This window comes from Malurus melanocephalus, unplaced genomic scaffold (assembly GCF_030028575.1).
Source record: "Malurus melanocephalus ecotype Western Australia unplaced genomic scaffold, MMel_1.1 scaffold_956, whole genome shotgun sequence".
NCBI classification, from domain to species: Eukaryota; Metazoa; Chordata; class Aves; order Passeriformes; family Maluridae; genus Malurus; species Malurus melanocephalus.
In genome coordinates this window covers 82,662-106,623 of record NW_026624188.1, presented here as the reverse complement: position 1 = coordinate 106,623, position 23,962 = coordinate 82,662, and the positions used below count along the sequence as shown (strand labels likewise).

General features: G+C 43.5%; 1 protein-coding gene across 1 annotated transcript in view; it reads right to left on the bottom strand.

Moving 5' to 3' along the window:
* The window catches only part of MTMR3 (myotubularin related protein 3), a gene marked incomplete at its 3' end in the record, with an annotated part of 48,815 nt that extends 25,154 nt beyond the window's left edge, over nucleotides 1–23,661 (bottom strand). The window contains exons 1-5 of the mRNA XM_057386351.1: nucleotides 23,639–23,661; nucleotides 7,981–8,038; nucleotides 7,519–7,608; nucleotides 5,835–5,951; nucleotides 207–289 (exon numbers count right to left, since the gene is read on the bottom strand). Coding sequence (XP_057242334.1) covers nucleotides 207–289; nucleotides 5,835–5,951; nucleotides 7,519–7,608; nucleotides 7,981–8,038; nucleotides 23,639–23,661 — 371 coding nt within the window. The remainder of the gene's footprint in view (nucleotides 1–206; nucleotides 290–5,834; nucleotides 5,952–7,518; nucleotides 7,609–7,980; nucleotides 8,039–23,638) is intronic.
* Between the last annotated feature and the right edge of the window lie 301 nt (nucleotides 23,662–23,962).

Sequence of the window (23,962 nt, the reverse complement as noted above, 5' to 3'; positions counted from 1 at the left end):
ATAAATCCATGTGGGCTCAGACCAAGGTTTGCTGCTGTCCTGTATCACACCAATCAGACATGCAGCCCACCTTGTGTAAAAACTACACAAAAGCAAAATCTTTTGAGGGCAATCAAGTAAGAAACCCCATTTCCTTGAACCATCCCAGCTGCCCACGGCACGTGGAAAGCAAACTGCACCCTCCTTTAACCCTGAGCCTCTCCTACCTTATAACCTTGCAGTCCTTGCAGGTCAAATGAAGCTGGAATATATCCCGGCACTCCACACTCTCAATGAGCTGCAGTGGAACCTGCAGTTAAACACAACAGATGATTTGATTTCAGCAGCAGTAACAGCAGTTTCTCTGCCTATCTCACGAGGATTTATTGTAGGCTACATGGAGTCTGAAGAAAAAGAAAGWAAAAAACAAGAAATCCAAGAGGAATGACTTCTGCAGCTCTGAAGTTTGGTTCCAGGTATTGATATTCCAGTTCCAGCCCTGTGTAGTCCAAAAGCCTTAAGGGATCCCATGGGAAGAGCTGAGAAAGCCACAAGAAAGGCACAGAAACCCAAGCTCCTCTCTCTTGGAAGCAGCTTTCTCTCTTATAGATCCAAATTTAGGGATCTTAACGTATTTTTAGCTGTTGGTGTYCAAAAAGAACTGCTAAGCAAGATCCCCTTAACAGACTGCTGCAGGCTGGATGCTTTTCCATGGAAATATTCCATGTTTCCTCCTCAGGGAAAAGCCCTTTGGCCCATTTAGATCAACACTTGTGATGGAAGCAGCCAAATTTAGAGTGATAATGCTGAAATTTTCCCATTCAAAGTGCAGTTATCCACACTTCTGTTTCCTGGCATGTTTAACCAGCAGCAGGTTGATCAGGCAACACAGCAGAGCATGTGCAAGTATCTTTAAAGATAAGAAAAACTCCAAGGTGAAAATATTAATTTTTAATGGAACTTTACCTGAGATGGGCAAATGTACATTATTGTCTTAAATGAAGATAAGTAGTAAATAACTGTCTAAATKTAGCTAATACCTGTAATAAACATGAAGCATAAATCTGAATTGTTTAGTAGATTATATGGACATTGCACAAGGCAATAAAACCTCTGCCCTCCTTTAGTAACACTCCAATACTCTGATTTTTGCCATCACAGGAAGATCCAGCACTTTAAAGTCTGGCTTGGGGCTGACAAGATGTGGCTGTGAGAGCCAACCCTGCCAGGGCCTTTCCATCTGGCTGGGCAGTCCTTGAAGGTGACCTCCAGTCAAGGATCTGGGGTAAGGACTCAAYACACCATCTTCTCAGGTACCACAAAGCTTAAAATTACCTGATTTTGGTGGAATGAAGAAAAGGAAATGAACTAAAAACAGCAGGCAASGAAAAGAGATGTCTCAAAAATAAAAACCAGGGGAAAACTTATTGCAAGCAGGGAGATGCCTGGAGCTGTGCCCAGGAGAGGGATGAGAACTCTGCAGTCCCTGGGGAAGGCAGGCACAGCACCTCAGTCACAGCCCAAGGGGTTCTCAAATCATTGCCCCCTGATACAACATGCAGGGATTTTTTCATGCTCAGTTGGACAAATCAAGCTTTTTGCTCCCTATTTCTCACAGTAAATATGAAAATGCACAACAAGCCTTTCCCTTGTCTGTGTCAGATCACAACCAAGAGAGCCACCAAACCACCCAGCAAGGCTGGGACAGTGCAGTTACTCTGCTCCTTCTGCTGTAACTGCACATTAAATGACAGAAAATCCACTTGGCAAGAGGGTGTCTGACTCCACAGCCCAGTATTTTGCGTTTCAATTTGGATTTCACACAAAGCTGAAACTTGAATTTCTGTCTGTTTTCAGCACTGTCACTGGTTGAGATCTGTGACAGGATCAGTGACATGAAGAGGGCATGAAATGAGGAATCCCTGCTGTGAGAGAGCCCCTCTTTGCCCTCCCTAAGCTCAGCCTGCCTGTGGGTGACCCCACCAAAGCAGCAGAGGGCTGAAATGCAGCACAGACCACACCAGGTGCTCTGTTCCACCGCTGATCCTTGCATTTCACCTGCTCATTCCTTCCAAGCTTTCCCTGCTTGATCCCAGTCTGCCAGGCAGGGAAACTGTCAAGAGTTTTGTCTGATCAATGAATAGGAATGGAGCTCAGACTGGAAAATCTTCCAGTCTGTCTCCATGGCTGGRCAGCCSCMCACACACCTAATAATTCTCAGRAGGAATTTCTCCATGGAAAGGGTGGTCAAGCATTGGCAGGGGCTGCACAGGGAGGTTTGGAGGACCCATCCCTGGAGGTGTCCAAGAAGGAYTGGATGTGGCACTCACTGCTCTGGGCTGGGGACAAGGTTGGGATCGGGCACAGCTTGGACTCAATGGTCTTGGAGGGCTTTTCCAACTTAAATKATTCTCAAATAATTTATTTAAATCCACCTCTGAATTAAACGGCACCAACACGGAAAGTAAGGAATCTTTCCCCAGCTGAGTTAAGACTCCAGACTTGCTTTTTCAGTCCAGTGCTGTTTTGCCTGATAGCATCTTTTTCTTCTCCAATCCCTGTTTTATTCCTGTGTCCATCTTCATTTAAGCAGCTCTCCGCCTTTTCCCTCCTCCTGGCATTCTGCTTGTGGCTCCTCTTCCTCCTGTCTGCACTCTAATGACAAACTAATTTCTCTCCTTCTGCATTATTTTTCATTTCCTTCTTTCAAAGTCACTCTCTGTTCCCTGCCCTTTCCCTGTGCCCTCTGCTCCCCAGCCATCCATTCCCCTCCGACAGCCCACCAGCAATTCCCTCACAATCTGCAGGTTTTTCTTCAGGACAACCTTCCCATTAATCTTTTTAATTTTCCTTCCCAGTCATAAAAATCCGTCCCCTGGTCCTCTGGTGTTTTCAATCTCCTTCCTGGCCATTATTCTTCSCCCGTAAAGCTTTGTGGAGCTATCTCCTGTCATTGCCTCCCTCCCTGATAACCTTCCCTTCCCACGGCACATCCTTCAGATGATGCCAGTCCGACACCCAGAGCCCMTTCCTGGAAGAGCCATCAATTCTATCTGCAGGCTCCCTCTAATAATGGCATGGAAACCAGGCAGGGAGAAGCAATCATTTGTGCTTTTAGAAGAATAAACATGCATTGTTATCTGAGGCAAATTACATCCCATTATAGGGAGTACAGGAGCATCCTGCTCTTGCAGTATCTCCTGGCTGTCTCTTATTTAAAATTATCTCATTTTAAATAACAGCAACATTCTACAACTCCAACTTTTTATTTTTGAGGAGTTTTTTAAAATGATTTTGATGACTGGAGCTGTCTGTTATCTAAGAGCAGTACAAGATATATTTAGAGAATTACAGCTCTGTAGTTAGAAAAAGCACAAGTTACATTTTCATTGCTGAAACAACCACCCCACRGCCAAATCCATGCCCACAATTCCCCGTGGGATGCAGCAGATCACAGCCAGGCTGCTGCAAGCACAAGTGACCCTGCTACAGATCCTCCCCTGTGTCCCATTTGGCCCAAACCTCTCCAGAATCTCCCACGGCACCCAGGGCCTGGGAGCTGAAATTCAGATTTGCTCCTTGTTTTCCCAGCTCAGAGCTGGAATCATGGCAGGGTTCTGGTACAGGCTGGGGACTTGAAAACACACAAGGTCAAGGCTGGGCTCTGGATGTCCTGGAGTGGGGGATGAGGTGGCACATGGAGGCACTGAGGGTGCAATGACAGCTCTGAAGGGCTCCAGGGGGAGGGAGATGAACCCTCCCCAGGTTCAGAGAACCCACAAGGAGTATCCAATGAAAATTTTGCTTTTAATTACATCTGATGACTCTTTGGGTTTGTCTCGAAGGCCAGCACTGAGTCCCCTCTGCTCTCACAGGATGAACAATTTAGGCAGCAGGTCCTGAGGAGGGATGAACCCCAACAGCTACAAACATGAGAAATATTCCAATCCAACCATTTTCCCAAGCAAGAGAAAGCTCACATTAGAATTCACCTCCTCAGCAAGACTGAAAGTCTCCCCCATCACAATTTTTTTTTTGGTACTGTGTCCAAAATCCACCATTGGAAAGAGATTACAAGCAATCCGTGCTTTCACAAACTCCACTAAAATGTTAATTCTCCCCTCAATGCAATTAGCTCACAGGGAGGAAAGTGATTAGACACAAACATTCAGCAGCTGCAAAGTTTGACATTTCCTTAAGGAATCAATAGAGATGGGCCTGGGAACCAAACCTCCCCTGTGCACCGAGAGATCCCTGTTGAGTCTGCACTTTTATCCCGTGGATAAATGTAAGTCAACACTCCTGAATGTCATAATCCCCCCCATTTATGCATGGTCTGTGGCACCTTTTGTTTTTGCATTTGAAACACCGTGTTCCTATTAGCACTGAGATCTAGGAAATTATCCATGGGAAAGATCTCCACACGCAGCCCTTTTCTGCACTGTTGCAGTGGGAACATTAACAACTTTGAATGGATTTCTTTCCCAGCCCAGGTGATTTGGAGCTCTATGCTGCTCACTGAGGTGTCACAGTACCATTTCAACAGTCAGGGAGTTATAATCAAAAAAAGGGGACAAGCCAAAGACCAGGAATAAAGAATTTCTTACAGGTATTTACTGAACAACTGTGGTGATATAAAAACAGCAGGAAGAATCAAGATGAAATCAATCAAAAATTACTCAGTGAAGATTTAATTTAAAAAATCATCATCTCATCAAAAATTTTGGTCAACAATAAMCAAAAGGACTACTACTCCCAAAACTAACGATTTAGATATGGTTSTTAATTACTGCAAGAATGTTTCATCCTTAAAGATATTCCAAGCCCTCCCAGCCCTGGATTTCAGTCGAGTTTATAGTAAGTTATTTGTGGTAGTCACATATGGTTACAAAGAATGATTTATATTCTGCTCTACCTCATACACTGATTGATTATTTATGGTTAATGATACTGATGATAATGAGACTTCACACAGAATGAGAGGGCAGAACACAGAATGTGAAAGTCAGGGAASCAAAATTAACATGGGAATACTGACAAACTTCTGTGGACTCTTCCCTGAACACAAACAAGGAACACGATTTGAGAAAACATCAATTCTTGCTATGCTCAAAAACACTAAATTGAAAACTCCTATAAAGTAATATTCCTAATTCTCCTAAGGACAGGAAGTGCAGTACACGCACTAATGGCTTTTTCAATAAAGCAACTCCATCATTTGCTGGCATTCCTCAGGACAGACTCYTGATTTCCACACTGCAAGTGTCCACAACTGGTGAGACTGGTTTGTGTGAGCATTACAGCTCTGCCCAGGACTGTCCAACACCCATTTAACTCCGTCACAGTAAATATGAAAATTTTAAGGGGCAGATGCTTGGAATAAAGCTCTTTAAAGAGATGCACTGAAGGTGATGTCCCACTCCTGACCAGTTACATCAGTGACTGCACTCAAACCATAMAAAATCTGGCACAGAACTTCAGCAGCTGGACCCACATCCACCTTCTGAAGCTCCAAGCAAGGCATAAATCAAGTTTAGGTGCCCCAAAAGAGCTTCCCTTGGAAGACTGATTCTATCTCCACTGAGAACACCCAGAGCTTGGGGAGAACATGTGCCTGATACAGCCAGCCATGAAGTGACCATCAGGCTGAGTGATGTGACATTTTCTTATACCATCTAATTTTCAGAGGTGCTGAGCCACTTCTGGTGCCTAAATACGTATTTATTATCCCAGAGAAATGGGACGTGAACATCAGAGAGTTTTCACTAACACTACCCTGAAAAGGGGGGAACACCATGCGGTGACCCTAAATTCTGTTCTTTCTACTGAGATTGGAACAGCTGCACAGCACTTACATTCACAACAGATTCCTTGAATTTGATGTGGAGCCTGTAGTTGGAAAGGGCAATGATGGCATCCTCTGCTCGTCCCACGTACTCCGTGCTCTCCCCGTGGAGTTCAATGAACGGCACCTGCACAAACCCAACGGAAATCGGGTTTCAGAGATGATTTCCCAAAAATCTGCCCCTCCTGCAGCTCACAGAATCCAACAAAGCCTGCTGAGAATTCAGCCCCATTATTGTGGCTAAGAAGGAACATCAGGTAAGGTTGGCTCAGAGGTTAATTGCAGCCTTTTTCTTAAATGATCCCTTATTTTATATTACTTTTTCCTGAGCGTTAAGTGCCTGGTCAGGGAAAGCAATGAATTTTTATGAAAAATATCCTCACATTTTGGCAAGGAGGCCGACAAAGCCCTTGATTTATGCTCTCACTCCTTACTTAATGGAGAGTGGCATTTCCATAATGTTATTAAATTCATCCTAAAGYAGGCAAAACATCCAGGATGAATAATGTTCCCTGCTATTTCCCCACTATTCACCCAGCAAGCTCAGGTAACCAGCCTAGACTGGATCCCTAAATGCTACAAAGCTGAGCTCAGTTGGACAAATCAAGCCTTTTRCTCCCTATTTCTCACAGTAAATATGAAAATGCACAAAAAGCTGCTGCTTTATGAGGTGAGAAAACCTGCAGTTCATTACACCACACATGGAAACTGCCACTGGTTAATTAAAAATGTGAGTTAAACTGAAAAAGTWAAAAATTTTAGCTGAGCTGGGTGAAAAATGTAAATGCTCAACTTCAAATTGATCTGGTTTTACACCAATGTAGCTTAAATCAATYAAAAATATTTTATATTCCAATGAAACAAACTCTTCAGTTGCTGTAAGAGTGTGTACATGGAAAGCCAGGCTGGGAGAGCTGGGGATGCTCACTTGGAGAGGAGAAGGATCCAGGGAGAGCTCAGAGCCYCTTKYRGGRCCTAAAGGGGCTCCAGGAGAGCTGGAGAGGGACTGGGGACAAGGGATGGMGGGACAGGACACAGGGAATGGYTTCCCAGKGCCAGAGGGCAGGGATGGATGGGATATTGGGAAGGAATTGTTCCCTGGGAGGGTGGGSAGGCCCTGGCACAGGGTGCCCAGAGAAGCTGTGGCTGCCCCTGGATCCCTGGCAGTGTCCAAGGYCAGGCTGGACATTGGGGCTKGGAGCAGCCTGGGACAGTGGGAGGTGTCCCTGCACATGGCAGGGGGTGGGATGGAATGGGCTTTAAGGTCCTTTCCAACCCGATCTCTTCCATGATTCTCTGTAAATCATTTGATCTAAACTGATTTCAAAAGGAGCTTTGGAAAATGAAGAAATTAAAAAGATCTATTTTTGTGTAACAGAAGACTTTTGGCTTAAYAAAGGCAGTGTTTAATCAGCTCAGTGCTGTGTTTTCAACACAACAGAGTTCTAAACTGTGGAATACAACATGACACTTGAATTAGTACAYAGGGAGCAGTGATATTTTTCAGACAACTGAAGGAATTTCTGGTAATAAAATGCCCAAGTTCTCAGTCCTACCAACAGCAGAGGAGTAAATAAGAAGAAAATTAGTTTCTGTGCTAACTGTGAATTAAAATTCTACAGGAGAGGTGAGACAATCCATAACCAAYTGGGGGCAGTGTGATTTGAACTGGGGAGGAGCAGCGTGGTGATTACCTGAAGGTTCTCATCCTCTCGGATCAGCTGCTTCCTGGGAAAAATCTGATTAGCCTGGATGCATTCAAGGCTGTGCTGAGTCTCTTCATCCTGAGGAACAAAGTGTGACAGTCACCTACAGCCCTAGCACCCACTGCCACCTTCCCCAGCCATCCAGGCAAGGAGAAGYTCCCACAGGATGAAGGGTCCGGAGAACTCCGGCATCAACAAGTTACTAAAGTTACTAAACTCTCAAAGACAGCCCCTCAGACAATAAATCTGGTATTACAAACAGGTTTTCTTCCTGCAGCCTGATTAATTAAGTCATTAAAAAGCTGTAAGATTTATAGYAGCATTAGGGAAAAAGCATTAGCATTATGCTTAAAACTCAACAACCACACATGTAAACATTGATTCCCTCATGTTTTCCCCATTTCAAACTCTTCTGCTCTGTCACAGACCCTACAAAGTCTCTTTGCTTACCATGACAGGCCCTGGGCAGGAGGAGGAATCCTCGTCTTTACTTGCAATACTTTGAGCTCTTCACTTGTTAAAATCTAGAAAATCAGAAAAGTACAATGATGAAATAAAATTCATTTTCTTTTGGCAAATAAATACAAATTAACTGTTAAAGACTGTGAATGTAGCTGTTAGAAAACTGAAAGCAAACAGTAATTATGAAAAGATGAAATCCATAGAAGCTCCTTCTCCTGAGAGCCAAAATTATTTCAAAATGTGTCTGGTTCCTTCTGTTCATCCTGAAAAATCACCTTTGGATGTGCTGCTGGGAGAACACCTGTCTGAAGGCAGCAATTAGACTGGTGTTTATATAATTTAAATTAAAACATGTTCATCTTTCTGGATCCCTTGGAATTTTCTCCCAAGTTGTTCGCAGACGGTGAATCAGAAATCCATGGGTTACAAATCCAAAGGGATCATTGGGATTATTTCAGCTGGTCTGGTATAAAACACATCCASGGTTTGGATCCTTCTGGAGCTTGTTTCAGCTGTGGCACGAGAATTGGARTTTTTATTGGGATAAAAATCCTCATTTTACACTTATGACTCATTTTGGATATCCATGATACATCCAAATATCCCTTTTCCTGCACTGCCCTTTCCAGGAGCTGCAGATCACTACACTGGGGACTTGCTCTCTCCATTACCACACAACCCCAAAACCTTTGATCATCCACAGATTTTCTGGGAATATTAACAGTCTCGAGCTTTATGCAAATCACCCTATTAGAAACTCAATGACTGAAATGAATACAGCAGGTACAACTTGATTTTGAGTTTGATATTGCACTGAACKTTTTTCATCTGGATAAGTTCTTCCCTTTTTTACTCAACCAGGATTCACTCAGGTATTTTACAGGGTTTGCAGATTGGGGCAAATAAAAGTTACAAATGAAAATACATCACTTGAGTCCAGCCAGTTCTCAGTTCACATCCAAAGTTCATATCTCATTTATTTACTTATAAATATATTTCAAATTATCAGTGTTGATAATATCAGGTTGACAGAGAAAACCACTTCAATCCATCAGCTCACAGCACAGCAGTACTGCAGGGAGCCCTAAACACATCCTGTGCTTTGTATGGAATAYTGACAGAGGGAAAAAGAGCAGCAGATGCACATCAAGGATGTGCATGGATGTGTTTATATATACTTACATGAAAAGAGGAAATTATGAGCAGAATCGAGCTCAAACTCCCATGAATTCACTAAAATTGCAAAATGCAGATATAAAATCCTGGAAGAGCTGGAGAGGGACTTGGGACAGTTGGAAGGTGTCCCCGTCCATGGCAGGGGTAGCACAGGATGAGCTTTAAGTTCCCTTCCCACCCAAACCATTCCAGGATTCTATGATATAAAAAATACYTTGTTATTTCAGAGAATTCCTTCAGCTTCACACACAATCATCAAAGAAGCACCAATTTAATTAAAAATATGGGCTTTATTGCAAATTTGAAGCATGCTTAATATCTCTGAGGAAAAGTTTTAATTTTATAGGCACTGGAAAAAATTTTCCTTTATACTTCAGTTTGATTAGATATATGTAATTTAAAAGTTTATTATATCACCACCTACATATTAATAAAACCAGTATTAGCTCAGAAAATTGGGTCTTTTTAAATATCTTACAGCTGTGCTCCAAAAATCCAGCACAAACCTCCAGCAGAGATTACCCAGAGTACCAAGTTTCAGTGTAACTCCTGCAACAGTTTCTACTGTAACAGTGTGGCTTTTTCCATGAGTGTGCCAACCTTCCTTTTTAAGGTGAAATWCGGGAAAGCTGGGGGAAAAAGYAAAATCTGCCTGCATCAGAATTATCAGCTASAAAGGGTGATGCTGCCAAGATAAATGGTCCAAGAAGTTATAGGACTGGTTCTAAAGCMAACACTCTGCTCTGGCTGCTGCTGGGCATCAGTGAAACGCTTCAGTGACTTCCCGGCCACCAAAGGAGCTCTGGAAATTGCTGACAGAAATAGCAAAAAGGCTGAATTGTTCCAAYGAGGCTCTCTGAGCTGATGGGCAGTGAACACTCTGAAAGGAGTCATTCCTTTCCCATCATGGCAACGAGCTGATCCTGCTCCCTCCTGCAGCTCAAGGTCACTGGGCTGAGCACACGGGAAAGGGAACAGCTCTGGGACCAGGGATGGGTCACACTGCTCAGGGACACCCCAAACCACACCTGAATTGACATTTCTTTCCATCCCAAAGCTTCCTAATCCATGTCTCAGTAACCAAACTCTTCCCATGGGACCAGAAGGAGGATCCCAGTAACTGCTGACAGCTCACAAGGGGATTTGTGGCTTTGGAAGCCTTGGAAGTGAGAATAAGAACATTCCTCAAAACATCAACTCCAGAACCCACCCCTGAACTCTCCCCACCATAATTCCCCACTGTGCTGCTCCAAGGGACAGCTCGGGACAAAGCYAGCCCAGCACCAAGTGACTGCACAAACACATTCTGAGCTGACCCACACCAGTTTTAGGATGGCAGAATGGAAGGAGAATTCTCATTTTGATTAACAGCAGCTCTTCCCTGACAATAAACCCCATTTTCCAGAAATGAAACTGAAAGGTATAAATACAGCTCAGATAAAAAACCTGCCCAGGAAAGCAGCTTTAAATTCAGGCTCCTCCTTATCAATAGGATCACATAAAAATAGCAGACAGCTYATACACAGTGCAGTGAAACTTGGTTTTATTGGTACAAATAATATTGAGTTTGGTCAGGACTGAGGCCAAAAAAAAGGTGATGCTATCAATTTACTGTCTGTCCTTTTACCTGCAATTCCATGTGTGTTAAATTACACCAAAAAAGAGAYTGGTCTTGTTAATTCTCCATCCTTATGTTCTGCTTGAAAAGATAAATGATGAGCAAAGGTTGTAACCTCAGACTCTGTTCAACCTCTCTGGGAACATCTTAATTACCTTTTGTTTCAGATGTGCCTTCTGGTTTAAATTATGTACATAATTAAGAGTAGCAATAACCATCTGTTTGCCAGTGATTCTAAACAAAAAAGATTAGATAAATAAAAGGATCGTTTAAATACACATATACTGAAATGCAGTTGGGACTTACAGCAAGAAAAATGAAAAACTGGAGGAGAAAAAGGAAAAATGAAAGAACCCAAACATTTSACTTTGTTCCCTTACCTTCCCCATCTAGATTGAACTCCATTTATTTTAATATSAAAATCAAACTGAGCTGACCCCTGAGCTGTTTACATACTGGGGCACAGTTGCCCTCTAAGTTTGGAATCCAAATTTTTTGGCAAAGGAACATTAGAAAATTTGTGAATTAAACATTCAGGAATGCGCTGTACCTTGAGCAAAAGATGCTTCTGTTGTAAACTGAAAACACTTCTCCCCCTTTGGCAGGTGGAAGGAAATTTCTGAGATAAGGATAAACACTGAGTTTCCCTCATTTCAGTCCCTGGCAGGGAGGTTTCTCCTCTTTCCTGGCACCACAGGCTGCAGTAACTGAGTGACTTTCACCAGGATTTACTGGGGGAGCAGCTGACAACACACACATTTGCACATTATTCAGGAAAAGCAGCACGACAAAGAATCACATTTGAAGATAGGGCACAACTAAGAGTCAGAAGCCTTTTTTTTAATAATTAAAGACTGCAAACTCCAACTCAGTAAAATAAAGATTTTTGTCTAAGATCTTGGRAAACATTTTGTTTAATTAAGAGAATAATCAATGGTAACCACAGAATTTAGCTCATCTTACCAAAATAATGTAATTCTTACCAAAGAATGAGAGAATAAACAGTCCTCTCTTGTCCCAGAAAGTTCCAACAGTTCTTATCTGATATTTCACATTGGCAGCTGCAAATAAAAAGACGGTATTTTAAAACATGAACTTTCTCTTGAAAAACCCACTTCTGAACCAGCAGTTTGGACAGGACACTTCACTGTTAGGGGAGTTTGGATTAATTAAAGAGGAGAAAGAGAAAGACTAAGTGCTTTGTAGTTGTAACAAGAGCTTAAAATGCCCACAGAGGGAATTCCAGGACTGGATTCCAATGGACACACGTCCTGGATAAGGTCTCTCTTCYGGTAAGGAGCAGTTCCAAAATCATGGCCACAAAGAAATTCAGAATTCTCATAAATGAGTGAATAAAACCTAAATTATGTTGCAACRTGAGCTACAGGAGAGCATCTGATGGAAGATCCAACTGGATTTATATCCATCTTCAAAACTGGYTTTAATTTTATACTGAAATTAGCATTTTCCCCCCAAGAAAGCCAATTAAGACCCTCAAACAGAGGTTGCTGCCCATGTACTTTGGGACAATGGAGCAATAATGCCAGGGAACAGCAATGCTCGTGAGGCCACTCCTGCCAAGCCCTATCCTTTGGATTTTCAAGTGCTGTACAAACACTTTTTGCCTTAAACATGAAGTACTGTGCCAGAAGCATATATTTGTCAAAAATYAGAYGGAGAAAATATCTGATCTGCTTCAYTGGTACAGTCACACCAACAGATATCTCCTRTGGCCTTCCAGGACATTAAAGTTCCACACTAAAATACCCAAACCCTAAAACGCAGAATTCCAGACTAAACCCAACCGTTCCTAAAGCACACAAGCAGCCAAACTGATGGGACACCACTCCCTTGTATCCAAAGATTTGCTGTTCACAGTAACTTGGACACTTGCCCAGTAGCACACTGCATCTGGATGTGCCTGGAAAGTCCAATTTCCACACCATATAATCCTGCTGCTGGAAATAGTTGGCCTGTACTTTGATGTGCCACAGCTACTGATAATTTTCACATTCTGGTGAAAGAAATAAAATATTTTTGTACTTTGCATTCATTGTATCCTTTCATTTATGGCTTATGACAGGGAAAATAAGAAATACATAGAGAAAGAGATATAATTTTAGGACTGATGCAGGAGAAAGAAAGAGTTGAAAAATTGTGCGTCAAAAATGGTGCATTCCAAAGAGATGTGCCCCAGGCCCAGCATCAGTAGCCAGGTCAGGACAGGGATTGTCCTGCTCTTCTCTGGGATGGCCTCTCTTTGAGAGATGGGAACAGTTTTGGGCACCACAATATCAGAAGGATCTAAAGCTGTTGGAAAAAGTCCAAAAGAGGGGCACGAGGATAGGGAAGGGTCTGGAAGGGCTGAGGGCACTGGGAATGTTCAGCTGGAGCAGAGGAGGCCGAGGGGAGACTCCTCAGGGGCTGCAGCTCTGATCTCTGCTCCCTGGGACAGGGACAGCACCCAGGGAAKGGCTGGAGCTGGGCCAGGGCAGGCTCAGGCTGGAGAGCAGGGAAAGGTTCTCCTGTCCCCAGAGGGTGCTGGCACTGCCCAGGCTCCCCAGGGAATGGYCCCRGCCCCGAGGCTGCCAGAGCTCCAGAAGATGCACAGSGGGGGATTGTTGGGGGGTCTGGGCAGGGMYAGGAGCTGCACTGGATGATCTCTGTGGGTCCCCTCCCATGCAGGGTTTTCATGATTCTAAGATTCGAATACAAACTTAAGATGCACCAAAGGAAATTCTACCATTTCACATGACAGTCACTTTAGGGAACCTCATGTATTTACACAAACAGAGACCTGAGGATGCGCTTTAACAGAAAGACCCTGTGTCGATGCCAGTTATCCAAAACCTCAGCTAGAGTCCGATTTAACATGGTAAAAAAGTTTCTAAAAGCAACATTCATTACCTGCAACAGAGGTCAACTTTGTTTTTATTTTTTAAAAAATCCMTTTGTTTTTATTTTTTTTAAAAAGGCCAAACACCAATTCAAATAACTTTATGGGTTGATAACCAATGCCAGCACCCAGATGGGAACGAGCACAGTTTCACTTTGAGGTACCAGCTTGATCCTGCAACAAGTTCAACTTCACAGCTGCCTGTTGATACAAAGTCACCTTTGARGGGAATATGGAGCAAGTTTATTAAATACACAAAAAAAAAGCTATGAAGGCAGACTATCCAACTCTAGAATGACTCCTCAGAGACAGTTTTCTGGCCATTTATTTGATTTTCAAAAGGCAAGATACACATTTTGGGTGCAGGAGCTGGACTAATTTTGTGTGGTTTCGGTCCAAGCAAAAAAAAAARAAATTCTTCACAAAATCTGCAACAAGCTTTTTATTGATTTTAATGAGGCTTGGAAGAAGCCACCAAATCTCAAGAGTTTTGTCAAGAAGTTTAAAAACAGGAGGAAAAATGTTCCAATATAAGCATTAATAATTCCGCTTTATTCCTGCCAGAGCTCAGCAAACACCCCCTAACACGCTCATCAGCATTCCTGCTGCAAGGCTGCTGGGCTCTGATAAGCACCTCCAGTGTTATCACTTCCTAAGTCAACAACTTCTGCCAAAATAAGGGGAAAAAAGCTGTCTGTAAAAAGAAATGGTGCTAGGAGTTCTACTGCTCCGCTCCAAAGCATGAATTTCTGATGGGAGCAGCCCCAGGTCAGGGGGAGCTRTTTCATGAACACACCCCGGGGAGCTGCCCCTCAGCACAGGGATGCACCAKCCCCTCTGGGTGCCCCCATCACTCCCTCTGCAGCACCACAGCACTCTGAGCCACAGAGAATGGGTTCAGCAGCATTAGGAAAGCCAAGGGGAGGAGRTGGAAAAGGGACAGGACCCTTTCAGTAAATCCCATAGTCAAGAGTGTCTASTAAGGAATTGGCTTTGCAGCACCTTTACGGGATTGTCACACTCTCAGAGCTGGTTTGTTTCATCACAGACTGGTTTGGGGTGGAAGGGACTTTGAAGCTCACCCAATCCCACCCCCTGCCATGGGCAGGGACACCTCCCACTGTCCCAGGATGCCCAAGCCCCAGTGTCCAGCCTGGCCTTGGACACTGCCAGGGATCCAGGGGCAGCCACAGCTTCYCTGGGCACCCTGTGCCAGGGCCTCCCCACCCTCCCAGGGAACAATTCCTTCCCAATATCCCATCCATCCCTGCCCTCTGGCACTGGGAAGCCATTCCCTGTGTCCTGTCCCTCCATCCCTTGTCCCCAGTCCCTCTCCAGCTCTCCTGGAGCCCCTTTAGGCCCCAAAAGGGGCTCTGAGCTCTCCCTGGATCCTTCTCCTCTCCAGGTGAGCACCCCCAGCTCTCCCAGCCTGGCTCCAGAGCAGAGGGGCTCCAGCCCTGGAGCAGCTCCGTGGCCTCCTCTGGACTCCTCCAGCAGCTCCAGAGCCTTCTTGTGCTGGGCCCAGAGCTGGGGCAGCTCTGCAGGTGGGGTTTCACCTGAGCAGGGCAGAATCCCCTCCCTGATTCCAGCACTCCRTGGTGCCCAAGGACGCTCTGTCACTGCCCAATTTAAGCACGTCAGAAATTACTCTGCCATAGGGYTCCAGTACTGAAGGGAATGGGAACAAAAACACTTTTCCTTTGAATCATCTTCTAAGATCCTGCTCTGTTGCCTATTTTGGGAACTTGAGCATTGGGAATTTAGGCACTTCACTCAGCACTGAAGTCTCGCCTCCACCAGTTTTTTTCTTGGAAGATGTTATGGAGAAGTAGAGTAGTTGAACTGTATATCAATCAAAAGTGAAACACAAGTAATAATATAACTTGGGGGGTGGGGGGAAATTCTAAATAATGGTTTCCAAGTTTTAGAACTTTCCTCCCTGGAGAAACTCCAACCCTTGCAATTCCAAGGGCAACCAAATCCAACATCAAAGCCCTACTCTGAGCAGTGCTCAACTACAGGAACTCCAAAATCTAAATTATATGAGCCTGTGACTGTGTTTTTCTTGACATTTATTTTAATAAAACATTGGCAAATAGCTAGGAAAAGCACTCTGGAGAAGTTTCAATCAACATGTTTGTTTAATTAGGTGATTGGCAAGTTGTCTCTACAGTTTCTTTGCTGAAAGGCTCTATCAGCCAGAGCAGGAGAGCCATGATTTGATAAGTATGGAAATGGCACAAGGGAAAAATAACTTGGGAGAAGAACAAATCCAGATTTTCTCCAGCTGCCAGTTATCCTCMTACAGATGTAAACAAACACAACCAAATGAAGCTTTTTTCCTGCTAATTGACTATTTAGAAGGTGTATTTTCCCCTCCCTTCACCGAAATACGGCATTTCCACACCRGTTGTGCCACCCCATGTCCCAACCTAACATTATGCAAGTGTGGTTTTTGATGAAAAGTTCTGCATTCCTGTTTACATTTCTAACTTCCCAATATCTCGGTTCCCACATACCCAACCTCTGCCATGAGGGGACTTCTCCTGCAAGGAATTACAACACATCCCCCATTTATTTCATCACCTCTGCGTTTGGCTGCTCTGTGCTCACTTCAGCTCACAGGTTGTTCTTCTCCTCTCTCCTTTTTCTGTTCTTCCTGATGGATTTTAGCTTCCTTTCCCACCTATTTTTACACTGTTCCTAGCGTGCCCAGGAGCAGGAACACAATGCTGCTATCAGCTGCCCACCAGGCAGGGGATGTGGTCAGTTTGTGGCCAAGCTGGAAACCACAGAGGGATGGGAACACTGGGAATGCAGCCACTCCCGGGGCTGGATGGGGCAAGGCTGCTCCTTAATAAAACATTTACAAGGTGCACATGGAGAAAAAGGAATCCTGATCTTCAGGGAGGCATTTTCTGCTTTTTATTGCCACGTGTCACAGAATCTTTAAGGCTGGAAAAGGCCTTTAAGACCACTGACTTGGCACCACCATGTTCACCACTAACCCATGTCCTCAAGTGCCACATCCAGACATTTTCTGAACACTTGCAGGGATGGTGACTCYACCCCTGCCCTGGACCTGATCACCCTTTCCATGAAGACAAGTTTCCTAATATCCAACCTGAACCTCCCCAGRCACAGCTTGGGGTAATTTCCTCTTCTCCTGCGAGGAGAGCCCGAATCTTCCCTGGCTGTCCCCTCCTGTCAGGAARTTGTGCAGAGCCAGAAAGTCACCCCAGAGCCTCCTTTTCTTGCAGCTCAACAACCCCAGTTCTGTCTTGTCAATCATACACTTCCCTAGAAGAAATGCCATCATTCCCAGCTGGAAARCAGCTTGATATGAAGGTGAGCACACAGCAATACTCAAATACTTGACAGRGAGAGCACAACAGTCACATTGAATATTCCACTTTCCCACAGCACGAATGAGAACTGTCCTGCATAAAAGCATTTTGAAAACATCACTCCATTTTCTGTTCTCTCTGCTTTTATGAGTGAAGAATAAAATTAATTATGGGAGTCCAAAGCATCAAAAAAGTTTTGTCAACATCTGTCACTGCACTGACTCATCCACTAATGGCAGGTCGGCATATTGGGCTTCCTTCATCTTCCCACTCGGAAGAGRCATTAATCTGCTTTTAAAGCAGTTTGATTAAGCTGATTATCTTTGCATATTTGTTAAAGATGACTTCTTGCACTCTTCAGAAATTAAATGCAGAAGCAACAGTTTAAAGAACAAAAAAAAATCTTGAAAGGAATGCAAGAGGCAAGCACTTCTGGGGATCTGAGAGCAAAGGATAGTACAGAAAAATTTGATTTTCCATTAAGAAAGGTCCATTTTTTCTGTAATTGATGTAGAGAATAAAAATCAGTAGACCTTCAGCTGAGATAACAGTATTAATTATCCCTAAAATGAAAGGGGATTTTAGGAAAGTGCTCCTGAATAAAAGACTCTGCATCAGTATTTTCCTTCASTGATGTCAAAACAATCCAGGTCAAAAGACCACAGCAAGCTTGAAACCAAAATCCATAACAAAATGTCACTTTTTCTTACAAAATTCCAYTCTCTTTCAATTTCTTTTTCATTTGGATAAAACCCTGAGGTCCAAAGGCTGCAATTATTCATACGTAAGCCAGGATACAATTTATCCATCAGAGATTTTCTGTGCCATGTCTRTAATTTTCCTTTTATTTCAATTATTCCTCAATTTTATGTGCACAATGGACAAGGAACAGCTATCAAGGACCAACAAGYTACACAGATTGGTCTGAACTGTGGAGAGACCTGGAAGGATGGGCTCTGTAYCTGGAAGCTGTATTTTAGAATGGAAGCTGACAGGACACAGACCCAGTGGATTTGTGGAGGTTCTAAGCTGGAAAGGTGACCAGGTGCGCTGGGAAGAGGATTTATGTCAACAAGTAACCAAAGAACCATGAAATGTAGGGCAATATTAAGACTGGAGCTAGGAAACAAACAGTAAGATTAGACCAGGCAGCAAAAGTTTCCATTTGAAAAGGCATAATGGAGAAAGAAGGGAATAATTTGCTCCTCACAGTTCCCATTTTTCCATTAAGGTCCTCACAGCCCATTTGCCATGAGTCACACTCCCTCCCGTCTCTGCCTTTCTAGAAGGCAGGCAGCAAACAAGGAGAAGTGGCTGTTAATCAAAGTCTCCAAGGTTTTACTCATCCTCCCAAAGCACTCCTTCATCCCCCTTTCCCCCTCCAGTCACATCTTGCCTCAGCTCAGTCCTTCCTGTAACCACCTGAGCACTGGGAAGGGRCAGGCAGCTGTTCCCAGAGGAACACCTCACACTGCCCAGGACAGCTCCTCATCTACTGGGATTTACTGACAGCCAGTGTAACACTACAGACATGAAAAGTAATAAAAAAGAGAAAGAAAGGTTTAAAAGCAGGAGGAATCAAGAAGCAAGTGTGATTTGAAGGTTCCTCTGGAGTTTCAACATACACTCCCATGACACTTTTTTCCCCACTGAACTTCCTCAGGACAACACAGGCAGCCACAGCTCTCAGCTCCTCAGCCAGCCTCATTTGCACCACCCTTCTTCTGGCATAAAACTTTGAAAATCTCTTTAACAAAACACCACCAGATGCTTTTGTCTTAAGACAACTTTCCTGAAATAGCAAATACCTGTTATAAATAATCTATTAATGTTTTGAGAAATAAATGCCTAAGTTGTTACAAGGTGTCCCTAATGGGGACAATCATAGAATCCTGGAATGGTTTGGGTTRGAAGGGAGCTTAAAGTCCATCCAATCTCACCCCCTGCCATGGGCAGGGACACCTTCCACTGTCCCAGGCTGCTCCCATCCCCAATGTCCAGCCTGGCCTTGCACACTGCCAGGGATCCAGGGGCAGCCACAGCTTCTCTGGGCACCCTGTGCCAGACCTTCTCCATCCTCACAGGGATAGATCCCTTCCCCAGTAACCCATCTGACCCCACCCTCTAGCAGTGGGAAACCATTCCCAGTGCCCTGTCCCTCCATATTCCTGAAAAAAGCCCTTCTCCAGCAGAGCTCTGCTGCACAGCCTGGAACAGGCAGGACACTGAAGTCTGTTTGCTGTAAGGCCTATAACGGTAAATATCTTTCTTGTGCTTGCATACCTTGCACAATGTAATTATCAGTAAAGCTTTAATCCATTAATTCTTAAATGGCATTGAAAAGATCTGTCCTGACAAGGAGGCCATGTAAGATCCACACATTCACCCTCAGCACCTGCATCAAGGAACGGAAGCCATTGGGAAGCTCCATGTTCCAGGACTCACACCAGATCACCTTACAACAACTGGGAAAGTTAGTATTTCAAACACCAGCAMTCGGTAAAATTGTGGCACACTCCAAAAACGCTTTTTTTGATGTGGTATTAAGGTGGTTTTGCTTTAAAACAGTCTATGCTGCTATTCCCTGAAGCATGGTGAGCCAGCAGAAAGGGCACTGCTCCCATATTACTACCAAACAAAACACTCCCCTTTCTTATTTTACACCAGCTAGGGCATTTCAGACCCATCATGGCATATTCCAACTCCTTGATACAAGATAAAACTAATCCAGAGAGCAGATTATGGCACCACCCTCTGTAGTGCTGTAGATGCTGGTTCCTTCCAGAGCAGCACAGCCTGAAAAACTGAAGGGACATTTCAGATTTATAGAATTTGAAGCAGCTTAAGATTCACTTCAGCTCCTGCAGAAATAATATTTTTTTACAGAACTAATCAATTAGCTCRCTCATCTCTGAGCCTGCTCAATTCTTTGAGAAATATTCAAATAGTTTCAGTTTGAATGGCAGAGTTTACAGTTCAGACACCAAGTACCCTCCCAAAGCCCTGATCCACTTTAGAGCTGTCAAGCACACGACTGCATTCTGTACTGAAGGGATTTGAAGGGGCTTTTAGGAGTAATTCCCATATTTCTGCCAGAATCTGTGAACCTGAGGATGAAGAGCCCTTCCCTTCAAAGTCCCTTCAATTACCATAGCAAAGGACAAGTATGTTTGATCACAGCGTTATTTACAGTATAAGATGGTTAATTCAATCCAAAAAGAGCCTTGAGTTCAGGTATTTCCTTATTAGTCCATGCAAAACAATCCTGATAAAAACGGACTCAAAAAAACATAACGAAAGAGCTGATCTAAGTTGAGAGCCAGCTTTATTTAGCTACAAGAGACCCCTTKTGACGAAGTGACACCCTAAATCCCACATTTCAGGAGTTAATCAAGGATCAGAGTAGCTCTTCTAGGCTGACAAAAAGCTGTTTTCTAGAGAGCAGTCCACACACTTGTTTGGGCACCCATGAGGCTGCCAAGCTACCAAGAGCACTCACCGTTCACCAGACGCTCCGTGTGTACAAATACTGCAAAAGTCAAATTTGGAGGAGATAAAGCCAAGTGTGCTTGTCCATGATAAGGAGCAAGAACTTGGTAAGGAAACCCCAGCAGCTCAAGGGACTGCACAGAGCTTTCTGCTGGGTCCTGTTCAGCCAGGGAGTTCCAGGCAGACACAACATTTACGGGAACAGGATCCCACCCTCCCTGTACTTGAGCAGTGACTCCTTTCAGGGAGAAYAATCAGGCATTTCCATCAGCCCACTTCCAGTTTCAGCTTCTCCAAGCTTTGAGCAGTTCCCAGYCACCTACAGAGGGAGAAGATTCCCCCTAGCATTGCCCTCAGCCAGGCATGGCAGAGAAGAGCTCTGGCTCCCTACAGGAATTAAGACACACACAAGACTCTGAAGCTTTCCCCAGTTAAGGAGGATTCCTGCATTTAGATCAAGGGACAAACTGGTTTGGATAATCTACCAGCACATTGCCTCCAGGAAACCTGCTGCTTCCTGGCTTTCCCCTGGTCAGCTGGTTCACAGAACCATGGAATGGTTTAGGCTGGAAGGGCCCTTAAAGCTCATCCAGTTTCATCCCCTGTCATGGGCAGGGACACCTTCCATTATCTCAGGTTGCTTCAAGCCCCRTCCAGCCTGGCCTCGGAACRTCTCAATTCACTAAAGCAAAGAGAAAAAGCAGGAAAAGCAAATACTTTCCCTCCCGTAGTTAAATTGCCTCAGTATCTTCCAAGTATTAAGACAGTTGTTTATTCCTATCTTTTTCCACTTGTGGAAAGTCATAGTTAATTTCAGAAGCAGGAAATGTAACAGCAAAATACCACTTTCCATTTGTGAGCTGCACTTAAATAAGAACTGGAGATGGACTTCAACTCAAACAAAAAGCAGGCAAAGGAAAAGAATCTTAAAGAAGCTTCTGCCCATGAGGGCACAGGGAAAATACACTAAAGCTGTGTATCCAGCTTTAGTGAGGAGCAGTGAAACTCTGCGCAGCAGAGCAGCCACCAGGGATTGAAGCAGCAGAGCCCTTTGATGTGGGAGGCATGAGGCCCATGGAGGAGTCTTTCAGCTCTTGATCGCCTCAAGAAATGTTTTAATGGGCTTCAATTTCCGTAGCTGGTTTGGAAGATCAATTACACACATTAGCAGTATCTAGTGTGAAGTACAGAGGTCTTTAATAGAGCAGTTAATTTTGTCACACTGCACTATGTATTTCTCTAGAGACACAACCRTGCTGCTTCAGAACCACTTGATTCTAATGCATGTTTTTATGATTTTATATATCTTTAAGCCCAATAGTMCCCCATCAACTTAATCAAGGTAGATGCTCTGCAATGTTCAACTCTTGAATGTGTCAAAGGCAAGAACAACTACAATTTCTRAAGTCTTGTATCCAGACTGCCCAGGGAGTCTGAGTTCAGTCAGGACAAGTCCCCAAAATATTTTCTCCATAACAACTTCCATAATATTGAAAGTAYACAGGCTTGTTCCCTTACACTGAARTTGCACAGCCCTTCAGTGCCAGAAGGAATTTACTTGGATTAACAGAATATGCTTATTCTAAAAAACTAAACAGCACGAAGCCAAAGTTATATATATTTAGGCATGTCAGAGACACCAAAGAAGGGTTTGTGGTTGCTTGAGGCACGGATGTGTAYCAAAACACCGAGTTGCAGCTAGAATTGAAATTGAGTTCTGAAATAAACGGCAGCTCTGCTAGCAAAACAAGGTTTGACAGGTCTCCAGTTAACAGCCACAGTTTCTCCCTTCTATTTAAAGGTAAAATCCATTGAAGTTCAAGCTTCCATAGAAGGATACCRGCAGACACTTGGCTGATGTGGAAAAAAGGAATTCATTCTACAGGTTATCTACTTTGGTCAATCTTGCCATCCAAACAGTGACTCCAACAGGAATGAGTTTCTCTAGGGAACAGGAAGATTTCCCTTCCTACCTGCTCACTAAAATCAGACCGCACCAAGTTCTCTATARCAGATCAGTTTTTACCTAGAAAAAATATTCCTCCAGTATCCTATTTTATACYAAATGACCTTTTCAAAAGCATAACAAATTAGTATTTACAGACACTTATTTAAAACCTCTCTCACTTATTTTCCCTAAAGGAAATAATTCCTTTTGGTAGATACAACTAACCCTGAGAAGGAAGAATAATAGTACAAAGAATCCAAGTAGTCATTTAAGTGTTTTATCCTTTAGAGAACATTCACTCCTTCCCTAGGTGACTCAAAACAAACCTAATTTACTAAGAACGACTTGGTTGCAATTAAAAGATAAATCATCATTTTAAAGAAACAAAGGTTTGGGCTCTTCAGCACATTACCCAAACACAACACATCCCCATCTCTCCCACAGGCATTGCAGAAGTCAGTGCAGTTCACAGCTCACTCTGTTATTGACACATCAGGGAAGGTAATTTTCATTTAATTCCAGATTTTTAAAAATATGTATATGAGGAGACTGCTGTTATCCACTTCAATTTGTGCAYTTAAATCACTATCAGCCAAGTAGGACTTAGCCCTCCTTTAAAGAATATAAAGATTTATAACCATCCCTCCAGTAAATTCACCATGTCCCCTTTAAATTGCACTTTATAAAGACATACAACAGCATGTGTATATTAGTATATACACATTATATTAGTATATACATATTAGTATTAGCATATAGCTTAAAGATGTGAAAATAGCACAAGACACATTTGTAACACTACAGCTCTTACCTGTGACTTGCAGATCTCAAGCTTCAATTAAATACACAGAAGTAGCACTTCACAGTAAAAATTAAGATCAACTAAATCAATCTATTTTTGGTCTTTATCATTCCATTTGAAGCACCCTCTGGTAACCACCTGAGTAGCAAAACCAAGCCTGTGCTTACTGAGCATGAACTCTGAGAAGTCTGCACTAAACCTATGAGCGTTAAGTATTCAAGGTGCCTTTGCTTGGAGTGAAAAAGTAAATCTGCCAGATTTTGAAAAGAAAAAAATAAATACAACATAGATAAGGAGCAATAAACTCTGGGGTTTGGGTCCTGGTATACTGCCTTGCTCTTGATGAAATTAAGCAGCAAAACCCCCCGACCTCAAGCTGCTACCCTGGATCATGGTGCACACACAGGATGGCGCTGCTGAAAATGTACAAACACAATTCTGAGCCTCCATTTGCTCAGGTACTCAAGGATCTACTTAAACATCTTATGAGGTGCCACCTCTGGTCAAAATCCAAACCGAGAGAGGGTAGGAATTTCTCCCCTTCCCGTAACTCTCCAGGCTGCCTGCAGTAACACTTGCCATCAGATCCAGGAGACTGAACTTCCCTGAAAGTTTTCCTTCAGTAACACTTGCCATCAGATCCAGGAGACTGAACTTCCCTGAAAGCTTTCCTTCAGTAACACTTGCCATCAGA